General features: G+C 41.6%; 1 protein-coding gene across 1 annotated transcript in view; it reads right to left on the minus strand.

Moving 5' to 3' along the window:
* Positions 1-12,401, minus strand: part of LOC142365533 (ras GTPase-activating protein 1-like) — a 110,453-nt gene that overhangs the window by 21,571 nt on the left and 76,481 nt on the right. The window contains exons 13-15 of the mRNA XM_075446346.1: positions 5,657-5,734; positions 3,020-3,177; positions 2,659-2,735 (exon numbers count right to left, since the gene is read on the minus strand). Of these exons, the coding sequence (XP_075302461.1) occupies positions 2,659-2,735; positions 3,020-3,177; positions 5,657-5,734 (313 nt within the window). The remainder of the gene's footprint in view (positions 1-2,658; positions 2,736-3,019; positions 3,178-5,656; positions 5,735-12,401) is intronic.

Below are 12,401 nucleotides of genomic sequence, written 5' to 3' on the forward strand. Positions count from 1 at the left end.
AAGTGTTCAGTATAATTTCTGAATATTTGAAATACCTTTTAAAAGCAAAAATACAAAAATAATAGTGGAATGAATACTCATAATAAGCAAATTTTAAAGTGAAAGACTTGAGAACTAAAGAAATATTTTTAAATACTTGTACTGGGTCTGGCTGGTATGGAGTTAACTTTCCCCATAGCAGCCCTCATAGTGCTGCGCTCTGTATTTGTAGCTAGAACATGTTGACAACAAACCAGTTTTGGCTACTGCTGAGCAGTGCTTGCATAGCATCAAGGCTGTCTCTCCAACCCCACTCCTCAAAGGCCAGCAGGCTGAGGGTGGGCAAGAGATTGGGAGAGGACAGCTGACCCAAACTGACCAAAGATATATTCCATACCATATGATGTTGTGCCCAGCAATAAAAACTAAGAGAAAGGAGGAGGAGGGGGGGCATTTGCTATTAAGGCATTTGTCTTCCAAAGCAGCCACTACGCATACCGAGGCCCTACTTCCCAGGAAGTGGCTGGACATAGCTTGCTGATGGGAAGCAGAGAATAAATCTTTTTTGTTTCCTTTCCTGCCGCGTACAGCTTTTGCTTTTCTTTATTAAACTGTCTTTATCTTGACCCATGAGTTTTTCATCTTGTTTTCTACCCCTGTCCCACTGAGGAGGGGGAGTGATAGAGGGTCTTGGTGGGCACCTGGTGGCCAGCCAAGGTCAACCCATCACAAATACTGAAAAAAACATACTCATACTCTTATCATTTTGGTATTTAGTTTTGTGTGTTATGATGGAAGAAAAAACAGTGAAACTAATATCAGATTTTTGGGCCCTCAATCTGCTTTATATGACAGGAAAAACAAGCAGAAAAGTTGACTGAATGGGTTAGCTGGGGAGATGAGCCTCGCATTACTCTCACTTCAGAGCAATTCACATTTAATAACTGTGGGTAAAAAGGAGAAATGTTCAGAAAGGTTACCAACTCATTTTCTTGCCTTTGGAGAGGTTAAGGGTTCAGGTAACACAGCACACAGGCAAGTTGGATAAGGTCTCTTTTAGCTTAGTTTTCCTCCTCATATACTTCAAATATTTAATAGGGATGGGGATGTAGGAAGAGATGCTTGTTAATTCAAGTTGATATGGTCTAATCCTTACCCCAAAATGAAAGGACTGTTAGGTTGTGCTCTAAGCATAAGAAACATTGCCAGTCCTCTTGACCTAGATAAGGAAACAATCTACAACCTTCCACCAGTTGGATACATCTAAAGGTAGCACAATCTCCTTAATCTGGACAGCGAGAAGGAAACGACAAAAACATTTTAAAAGAAGTTACCAAAGTATTCCACTCATGAATTATCCTTTGAAAGGTTCTTTTACTAATCAAAGCTTTGGCCCAGATAAATTATTTTCTATATCAAATGAATAGAAGAACTGTGCAAGAACAAGGTCACAACTACAATTAGAAAGTCCTTTTGTCTGTCAAATGAAATGCATCTTTTTTCCTTCTGCTATGCAGAAACTTTTCTAGTCAGAGGAAAGGGCAAGAGTTTTGAAATTGAATTAGGTTCTACAAGAGCATTCAGTCTTAGAAGTAATTCTACTTTGGTTAAGGTTTCCCTTCTCTGAGAGAAAAAAAAGACATTGACACCGAGGCAAACATAACAGGCCAGTAACACAATACATGCAAACCAAAACCAACAGATTATAAATACTGTGCCAGGCTTTGGGACAGGTCTGAACACAACAGAAAAGTACTTGGAACAAATCTTGGGCGGGGGGGTGTCTGCACTGTAGGCAACAGAGAGGAGGGAAAGGGCTGAAGTTACAAGTATGGTGGGAAACAAAATACCTTGAAAGTCATAAACCTACATTGTGTGGCTCAGAACCCAGGTGTGGGTTTTTTGGGGAGGGTTTTTTGGTTTGGGTTTCTTTCTGTTTTTTGGGGTTTGTTTTCTTTTTTTTTTAAAGCTGATAAATATTACCAGCTTGCTAGTAGTTTGCTGGAATAGAAAAACAGAAACAAAACAGCTGAAGAAGCTGCGTACATAACAGGAGGAAAGTAAATTCTTGGGAACACAGATGAGACAGAATGGGGGGGAAGAACAGGATGACACAGGACTGAGGCAAATTTTGTTCTACAGACTGTCAAGTTGGATTTTTATTTATTTATTTTAAGTGAGGAAATTACTACCTTTCCTCCCTCTTTCTCACTGGAAGCAACAAAAAAACCTGAAAAGGACAAAAGAAATTCCACACAATTTGGTTTAAAACAAATTAAAGAAATTAACTAATTAACTTAGAGGAATTTAACATTTTATGGAGCAAATTAATTCTGACAGCTTCTCTTTTTTTCTTCTTCTTTTTTTTCTTCTTTTTTTTGTAAACACGGTCACAATACAACATAATAGGTATACTGGAACAGAGCTAGAAAAGCCATCAGATACATAGGACTGGATTACTGTGCATTTTACTACTAAAAACCATGCAGGTTCTTATCGTAAAAACATTGATGCAGAGTCAGTAACAAGACATCCAAAACATACCAATACAGCTGTATGGTAATCAATCACAGAATATACTTAATTCTCTTGTGACAATGTTTGACGAGCAATGAAAATCATATCCATTGTTGCAATATATATGCATTATATATGCATCTTTTACATAAAAATACTTACATATATCTGGATCTTTACTTTTCTTTGTTTTGTTACTAAGACTTATCTCAAATCTATTAATATCAGATGAAAGATCACTAGGGGAAAAGACAGAAAGCCTCAGTTAATACTATACTTGGCCAACATTTAAACTTATTTCTATCCTGAGTTCTCATGATCAGCCAAAGACAATTATATTAACAAAGATACTTAGATGCATACATAAAATTCTACCCATGCATTTGTGGCTGAAAGGTGGCTGCTATATAACCATGCACACAGTATTTTTAAAAAGCATATGCAAAACAGTACAGCATAAAGAATCTCAAATGCAATGCAACTTTCAAGTGAAATTCAGTAATTCAATAAGATTAAGACTTACTCAAAGACAAATTGTTCTGACCATACAGGGTTCTGTCCTTCCCTGATATGTGTTTTTGCTACCTGGACACTGTTCAGGTAGATGTTACAATACGGATTAGTAAAATGTTTTACTGGGAGCGTATGAGCTTCTTCTACATGCAAAATAAGACTGCTGACCTAAAGAAAATACACAAAATTTATTTCTTTTTTTTTTTTTAAATGAAAGAATGGAAGTCCCCCCCATGTGAAGGCTTAATGTTAAGGTATAAATATTAACTACAAAATATAATTTCCTAATAGAAAGAGCAGGGAACAGGAATAGTGGAACAAGATTGTAAAAGGCAACAGTGACAAATTAAGAGCAACTCAAATAACTTGAAAATAAACATCCAATACCATAGTTTTAACTTATCATATTTTTTACTTTTAAAATCATCACTATGAGACATTAAGATTTGCAAGTACTAACTTTTCTATGCATAGAAAATTCTATTGAAGTCAAAGACTTCTGTCTTGAGTAAGAGCCATGGACAACTCCACACATAATGCCATATTTGGTGCTTTCCTAACAGATTAGGCTCAGTATGAGTCAGCAGTGTGCTCTGGCAGCCAAGAGGGCAAACCGCATCCTGGGGTGCATTACACACAGTATAACCAGCCAGTCAAGAGAAGTGATTATCCCACTGTATTTAGCGTTGGTGCGGCCTCACCTCGAGTACTGTGTCCAGTTCTGGGCCCCACAATTTAAAAAGGATGTTAAGGTACTTGAACGCGTCCAGAGGAGGACAACAAAGCTGGTGAAAGGGCTGGAGGGCATGTCCTTTGCGGAGCGGCTGAGGACTCTGGGTTTGTCTAGTTTGGAGAGAAGGAAGCTGAGGGGTGGCCTCATTGCTCTCTACAGCTTCCTGAGGGGGGGAAGTGGAGAGGGAGGTGCTGATCTCTTCTCCCTGGTATCCAGTGATAGGATGTGTGGGAACAGCTCAAAGCTGTGCCAGGGGAGGTTCATACTTGACATTAGAAAACATTTAATTACCGAGAGAGTGGTCAAAAGTTGGAATATGCTTCCTAGAGAGGTGGTCGACGCCCCATGCTTGTCAGTGTTTAAGAGGCATTTGGGCAATGCCCTTAATACTGTGCTGTATCTTTTGGTCAGCCCTGAAGTGGTCAGGCAGTTGAACTAGATGATTGTTGTGTGTCCCTTCCAACTGAAATATTCTATTGTACTCTAAACAACAGCAGATTACACATAATTGTTTAACACACTACACTGTTTTCTCACTGTTAAAAAGAAGATATTAGTCAATATTATAGATTCTCAAAGCAATAGCACTTGGAACCTCAATTTCCAGAAAATGAGAATTGAACTTTCTGAAATCATTTTACATTAAATACATTTTAAACAGTCTACTATTTTACAAACTTCTGAATTGCATGCAATTCATAGCTTAATCAAATATCTACTGATATAAACTGAAATCAGTTTAGACATAGAGGAAATATCATACTTGATTTGGATTTAAAATCCAAATATCCAGTACCAAAAGTTTCAAAGGACAGTTCAAGAAACCTTGAAACTGATACAATTTCTGTAAGACAGTCATTAAAGTATGATTTTTGATCTTTATACATTGTATCTACCTTGATCATTCATGCTTTTTATACTTTTCACCTCTCTAAATAGTCCAATACTTCCCACACTTCTTTACTTTGAAATTCTTTTACTCATTCCAGCCTATAATGAAAATAATTTTCTCATTTCCTTTATGCATTTTGATATAAGATGATAAAAACTAACTATATCCTAAATGAGATACTAAATACTAAATAGCATCTGTTTTCTATTGTATTCTATTCCTTCATGCAGTCTAACTTTTTCTTTGCTTTTGGAAGTACAGAATTAGTTCAGATGATCACTCTGTATGTGTTTTGCTTTTGTGGCTCCCAATTTCTTCTGCCAGTTCATATATCAATTTACCTAATTCAGTTTGGTTCCTCAGAAGTATTCAATCATCTTTAATGTTGACCACAGAATAATTCTGCATTTCCTAAAAAAAAAAATTTATTCCTTTTTCCATAGACTGATAAAACAGCTACTTCCAACATTTGTAGCATCCAAAGATACCAGGGATTTTTGATTCCTGTTATTCTCTGATCATCACTGATGTAGCCATTTATGACTATCTGTCCTTTACCTCTGAAAGAAATTCTGGCCACAACAGTACTCTCAAGAGACCAAAAGAAATTATGCCATAATCACATTTCAGCATGTATTTGTCACTGACAAATGAATATTATTAGTTATACTAGTATTTTGGTAACGTGACATAAGTCTGTCAAATCCAGTGAATTGTAAGAGTTAAGACAATACAAATGCTGAATTCTTGACACTTTTACTCAAATGTGGTCAGAAATTAATACCCAGCAAAACATCTGCCAATTGCCTAAAAACATTTTGTTCTTTGTGTATATAGCTATTATAATAAAGTGGAAGTCATTCCAGTTGGTTTAACAAAGGTACTGCATAACTCCAAGAAAAAGAAAGTACATGCAGGATTTACTATTGTTGAAAGGAAAGTTCTGAGATATATCATCATAATTTTGCAACCAGGAGACAACCTCTCCCTGTCACCCCCATCCCGTATATATATAGCTTCACCTGACGTAGACGTTTATTTGATGTCCCTGGACTGTTTTTTCTTAAACTGCAAAACATCTGCAAAGCCTTCATCCAATCCTAAGAGAGAAACGCACAAAAAAGTGTAACAAATGTCAGATTCATCTTCTTGCAGTAGAACAGACATGGCTAACAAAAAAAAGAAAATACTACATTGAAGTATCTGAAGTTGTTTCTTTAGCTTAAAAAGAACCAACTTGTATGCAATTCGAAGTATGAAAATTTGCATAATAAAGCGAAATTCATATCTTTCTCAGTAAAACTAAAAAAACATTTGAAAACAGAAAGTTTTTCGCTAAGAAATATCAAGCATTACTAATGGATATACAGTGTGACCTTTATATATTTTCCAGATTAGTCATATTGAATTAAATAAAAATTGGTATATAAAATTAAGCATGACTTGGTTACTTTTGAGAAAATAACAGTCAACAAATGAAACTGTTATGATTATTCTCTCCTCCATTTTTACATAGCGGTCGTATTTTGTTCCATATGCTTCAAACAACAAAAAAAGCACTATTAATAGAAAAACACTGAAAAGTATAACCTACACCCCCATTCTCTCATCTCACAAATACATAAAGCAAAGTAGATACTCTGGAAGGTGGAAGTTATGCTATAGACTCATTTTCATGTTTTCACACCCCACCTTCTCAAATTTTATAAGCTCTTGTGAAGCACAAAATTTAGGCTTTGACTAAATATTCATAAGGGTGTAGCTCAAAGATCTAGATGATATACTTAATAGGACAAGGAGTAACGGCTTTAAACTAAGAGAGGGTAGATTTAGACTGGATATAAGGAAGAAATTTTTTACAATGAGGGAGGTGAAACACTGGCACAGGTTGCCCGGAGAGATAGTGGAGGCCCCATCCCTAGAAACATTCAAGGCCAGGTTGGACGGGGCTCTGAGCAACCTGGTCTAGCTGAAGATGTGCCTGCTCACTGCAGGGGGGTTGGGCTAGATGACCTCTAAAGGTCCCTTCGAACCCAAAGCATTCTATGATTCTATGATCTGCTACTGACTCTCAAAGCACAACTTAATAATACCATTAAAAAAAAAAAGAAAATTTTCAGTCTTACACTTTACATTACCTTCCACATTTTTTAAATACAGGTATGTTCTATATTACAGCTATTCTCAAGTAAACCACTGTGGGAGTAAAGTTTTAGCTTTCAAACCCTTCCACAAAAGGAAGAACTGCAAACTATGCATCAAATTTTTGTTAGATTGCTTTCTTATTCAAATAAGGAAAAGCAAATAAAGAACCACAAAACCTACTGTTGCAGTTTACCCCCAGCCAGCGAAAAAGACCCATGCGGCCACTCACTTGCTCCTCTACCTCGGGGTAAGATAGGGAGGAGAATTGGAAGAAAAAGGCGAAACTCGTGGGTTGGGATAAAGACAGTTTAAGAGAACAGCAAAGGAAGAGGACAATAACAACAATAATAAACCCTGCTTGGTTTCATCAAAGTCCATCCTTCATTAATTTGAGTGATTCTGACTGTAATACCATTGATATGGCATATAGCAACTATAGTACTGATGACATACAGTGACAGGGTTATTTAGCAATTAAAAACATACGATTTAATTTATTGGCTATTCTCACCCCAAAACAAATCCCCATGAGGTACACATCCTTCTGCATCATCCACCGAATACACCCAAGTCCTTGAGCAAAAGCAGTCCCATAGATGGGTTTGCCTTTGCCCAAGGCAGGACTAACCCAGGCTGTCTTCCCTAACATGTTCTGCATGTGCACTACAGGGACTTTATCCCCTTCCACAGGGCGTGGAAGTTTTGATTGGGCAGGGCCAGCCCGGTTGGTGGATCCTCTGGTGTTAACCAACCAGGTGGCCTTTGCTAAATGAGTATCCCAGTTTTTGAAAGTCCCATTCCCCATTGCCCTCAAAGTGGTTTTTAGCAGCCCATTGTACTGTTCAATTTTTCCAGAGGCTGGTGCATGGTAGGGGATGTGATACACCCACTCGATACCGTGTTCTTTGGCCCAGGTGTCTATGAGGCTGTTATGGAAATGAGTCCCGTTGTCTGACTCAATTCTTTCTGGGGTGCCATGTTGCCACAGGACTTGTTTTTCAAGGCCCAGGATGGTATTCTGGGCAGTGGCATGGGGCACAGTGTATGCTTCCAACGATCCGGTGGTTGCTTCCACTGTTGTGAGCACACGGTGCTTGCCTTGGCGGGTTTGTGGCAGTGTGATATAGTCAATCTGCCAAGCCTCCCCATATTTATATTTTAGCCATCATCCTCCATACCACAGAGGCTTTACCCACTTGGCTTGCTTGATTGCAGCGCATGTCTCACATTCATGGATAACCTGTGCGATGGTGTCCATGGTCAAGTCCACCCCTCGGTCACAAGCCCATCTGTATGTTGCATCTCTTCTTTGGTGGCCCGAGGTATCATGGGCCCACTGAGCTATGGTTTTCTGGTTCAGCCGCAGTGCCTGTCACTGGGGTTTGAGTAGCTGCAGTGCCTGTCTCCAGGACTGGAGTAGCCGCAGTGCCCATCAGTCTGTTTTCCCTCTCTTTCCTTTTAGAGCACTGAATAATGTTGAACAGGGATCAGTAGGCATGGGCCAGACCACAGCATATTGTAATAATTTGTGTCTCCCTGGAATTCCCAGGGTGGCAGCACACTTCTTCCAAGTATTTTACTAGTTTGTCACGATTCTGCACTTGTTCAGGGGTGGAGTTCCAAAACACCAGGGGTGCCCACCGTCCTAGGCATTTGCCCATGCTATTCCACACACCCCACCACTCATAGCTATCCAGCCTTGGGGCAGATCTCTGGGTGATGATTTAAATAGTTGTTTAACCCTAAACAAGACCTGAAACACATTCAGGAGACATAGCAATAAGGGCATGCTGGCTGAACATCCTAAGGATATTCAAAGTTCTCAAAAGCAGTTGTGACTAGCCTGAAGAAGGAGGGTGAAAGAGCGGGCAAAAGTATCCCCCCCCATCTTCCCCACAGATGGAGTGTGATTATTAATAAATTCCGAGAGATGGTGCTCGAGGTACGGGTATGACAGCAATGCTGCATACAAATGCCAGCCTAACCTCGTGAGCAGTGATGTTATCAAATCATAAGTTGATATTACACAGTACAGCAAAATCATAATCCTGATCCTTTTCCCAGAGGTGATAAACAGCACCATAGAGAATACATTCAGCAAGTAAGGGTTTAAATACCACAACCATGTGACCAAACAAAGCAACATTGTGACCAATGACTATTTAACTAATATAATAAATGCATGTAACAAATGAAAACAACTTTGTTTTGACACGTTCTGCTCAGACCTGACATTATCCCAACCCTTTGTGCCCCACATTGGGCGCCAAAAAGGACTGTCATGATTTAGTCCCAGCCAGCAACGAAGAACCACGTGGCCGCTTGCTCCCTCCTCCTCCTCCCCAATGGGATGGGGAGAAGAATCGGAAGGAAAAGGTGAAACTCGTAGGTTGGGATAAAAACAGTTTAACAGAACAGCAAAGGATAAGAAAAATAACAACAAAATAACAACAATAATACTGAGAAAAAGTGCAATTTTCTCAATGCCCGATGCCCAGCTCGTTCCAGAGCAGTGATTACCCTCCCCCCAGCTTCGTCGGCTATATAGTGAGCATGATGTCACATAGTATTGAATATCCCATTTGTTTGGCTACTGTGGTTCAGCCGTCCAGGTTGTGTCCCCTCCAAGCTTCTTGTGAAAATTAACCCTATCCCAACCGAACCCAGGACATCTACTAAATACTCTAAATTAATCTAAATATTTCCTAGATACAAAGTCATCTTTATTCCCCCTTCTAACAGGAAAACCTATCCCCTTAAATGTCAAAGTTTTGACAGCAAGTACGAACAAAGCACCACAGTATGCACAATGACACTAGCATATGAGGCTACACTCTACATTACAGTCACTTAATGGTTTGTACAAACCTCAGACAATATGCAATCCATTGGACAGCTGCTTTGATATTTACCATATTATATGAAATCCATCAAGTTTTCCTTAGTACACCAACATAACTATTCTTCTGTGAAACGTTACAAGGTACAGACAGCTGTAACTTCTGAGAACAGAAGTATCAGTAAAACATCTGACTTGCCTGAGCCAGAATAATTTTATAAAAGAAATCCCCATATTCTGTATAAATGCAGTGAACAGCTTAAGCATTAAGCAAATCTAAACCAAAAGCAGGTTATACCAAATGTTCAGAAAACAGGATGGAATATTCTGTCTACTACACATTCTTAAATAAAATCAAATGCATAGCTTGACTTCTGACACAACAGGTATATTTCAGAGCTCTGGAATACCAAATCAACTTCATGAATAAGAACACTGTCACATCTTCCATATGCTCTCCTGTCGGTGAGTGAATTTTTGAGAATTAGACTCCATTTTCATAATTCTTAATCAGCAAACATTGATTGCTAGAGAGCTAATAATTAAATGACACCAATATAAAACAAAACAGTTCGCCCAGGCAGGGTATGCAAGGAAGGCATGCGGGCAGGGTGCAGCCCCCCCTCCTGGCTACTCAAGTAGTGGGCATCGCCCATCCAGGAGATATTCTAACTATGGTTACCACCCGTGGGAAAGCTGTTGCTAGAAGGAGTGTGGGGACCCAGACGGAGGCCCCATGCAAGGACACAGGTGTCCAGGTCTCTGGCTGCAGGGAGTGCCTGAGCCTGGCACTCGTACCGGAAGACAGCAGAGACAACTGTTGTGTTCGGTGCGAGCAGGTGAATGATCTGCTCAGCCTGGTGGCAGAGCTGAAAGAGGAAGTGGAGAGATTGAGGAGCATCTGGGAGTGTGAGAGGGAGATCGACTGGTGGAGCCGCACCCTGCCATCTTTGAGGCCAAGGCAGCAGGAGGCAGCTCCACAGAAAGCAGAGAACCCCCTACCCTCTTGCCACCGAGCAGAAAGAGGGGACCTAAGAGATGGGGGGGAATGGAAACGGGTCCCTGCTCGGGGTGGTAAGTGAATCCCTTCCCGGCCTCCCTCACCTGCCCAGTTGCCCTTAAGCAACAGATATGGGGCTCTGGAATGTGAGGGACCAGCTAATGAGGATGTGGGTGAAGGTCCATCCAGGGGGTTGCCTAGGATGAGTCGGTCAGCCCCACGCATTATGACTGCCTCGGCTAAGAAAAAAAGGAGGGTAATTGTCATAGGTGATTCCCTTCTGAGGGGAACAGAGGGCCCGATATGCTGACCAGACCCATCCCACAGGGAAGTCTGCTGCCTCCCTGGGGCCTGGGTCAGGGATGTTGCTAAGAAACTCCATGGTCTGGTGCGGTCTTCTGATTATTACCCCCTCTTGGTAATGCAGGTTGGCGGGGACGAGATCGCAGAGAGAAGTCCCAAGGCCATCAAAAGGGACTTCAGGGCACTGGGGCGACTGGTTGAGGGATCAGGGGCACAGGTGGTGTTTTCCTCAATCCCATCAGTGGCAGGGAAGAACACTGAAAGGGGCAGGAAAGCTCAACTGGTTAACAGATGGCTCAGGGACTGATGCCATCGGTTGAATTTTGGCTTCTTTGATCATGGGGAGGTGTACACAGCACTGGGCCTGCTGGTGACAGATGGAGTCCAGCTATCTCAAAGGGGAAAAAGGATTCTTGGCCACGAGCTGGCAGGGCTCATTGAGAGGGCTTTAAACTAGGTTCGAAGGGGGAAGGGGACATCGCCCAGCTCAACAGGGATGAGCCCAGGCTTGGCGTGCCAGGGTCAGGGGTGAGACTGACAGCCCAGATCAAGTGCATCTATACCAATGCACATAGCATGGGCAATAAACAGGAGGAGCTGGAAGCCATTATACAGCAGGACGGCTACGACTTGGTCGCCATCACAGAAACGTGGTGGGACAACTCGCATGACTGGCATGCTGTCATGGATGGCTACAGACTCTTTAGGAAAGACAGGCCAACAAGGAGAGGTGGGGGAGTTGCTCTATATGTGAAGGAGCAACTGGAATGCATTGAGCTTTGCCTGGGGGTGGATGAAGGAGTTGAGAGCTTATGGGTTAGAATTAAGGGACAGTGTCATATGGGTGAAGTTATTGTGGGTGTGTACTACAGGCCACCTGACCAGGAGGAGGAAGTTGATGAGGCCTTCTACAGGAAGCTGAAAGTAGCCTCACAGTCACAGGCCCTGGTTCTCATGGGGGACTTCAACCACCCTGACATCAGCTGGGAAGACCACACAGCCAGGCATTCGCAATGCAGGAGGTTCCTACAGAGCATTGATGATAACTTTCTGATGCAAGTGGTGGAGGAACCAACAAGGAAAGGCACTCTGCTGGACCTTGTACTAACAAACAATGAGGGCCTGGTGGAGGATGTGAAGGTTGGAGGTAGCCTCAGCTGCAGTGACCATGAAATGGTGAACTTCATGATCCTGCGGGGAGGAAGCAGGGCGATAAGCAGGATCAAAACCTTGGACTTCAGGAGAGCTAACTTTGGCCTCTTCAAGGAGCTACTGGGAGGAATCCCGTGGGCCAGGGCTCTCGAAGGCAGGGGGGTCCAAGGGTGCTGGTCGCTGTTTAAACATCACTTCCTCCACGCTCAGGAACGGTGCATCCCCCTGAGAAAGAAATCTAGCAAAGGAGGCAGGAGACCAGCATGGTTGAACAAGGAGCTTCTAGTGGAGCTCAGGTGTAAGAGAAAGGCCCATGGAATGTGGAAAG

The sequence above is a fragment of the Opisthocomus hoazin genome, chromosome W, assembly GCF_030867145.1.
Source record: "Opisthocomus hoazin isolate bOpiHoa1 chromosome W, bOpiHoa1.hap1, whole genome shotgun sequence".
Lineage (NCBI taxonomy): Eukaryota > Metazoa > Chordata > Aves > Opisthocomiformes > Opisthocomidae > Opisthocomus > Opisthocomus hoazin.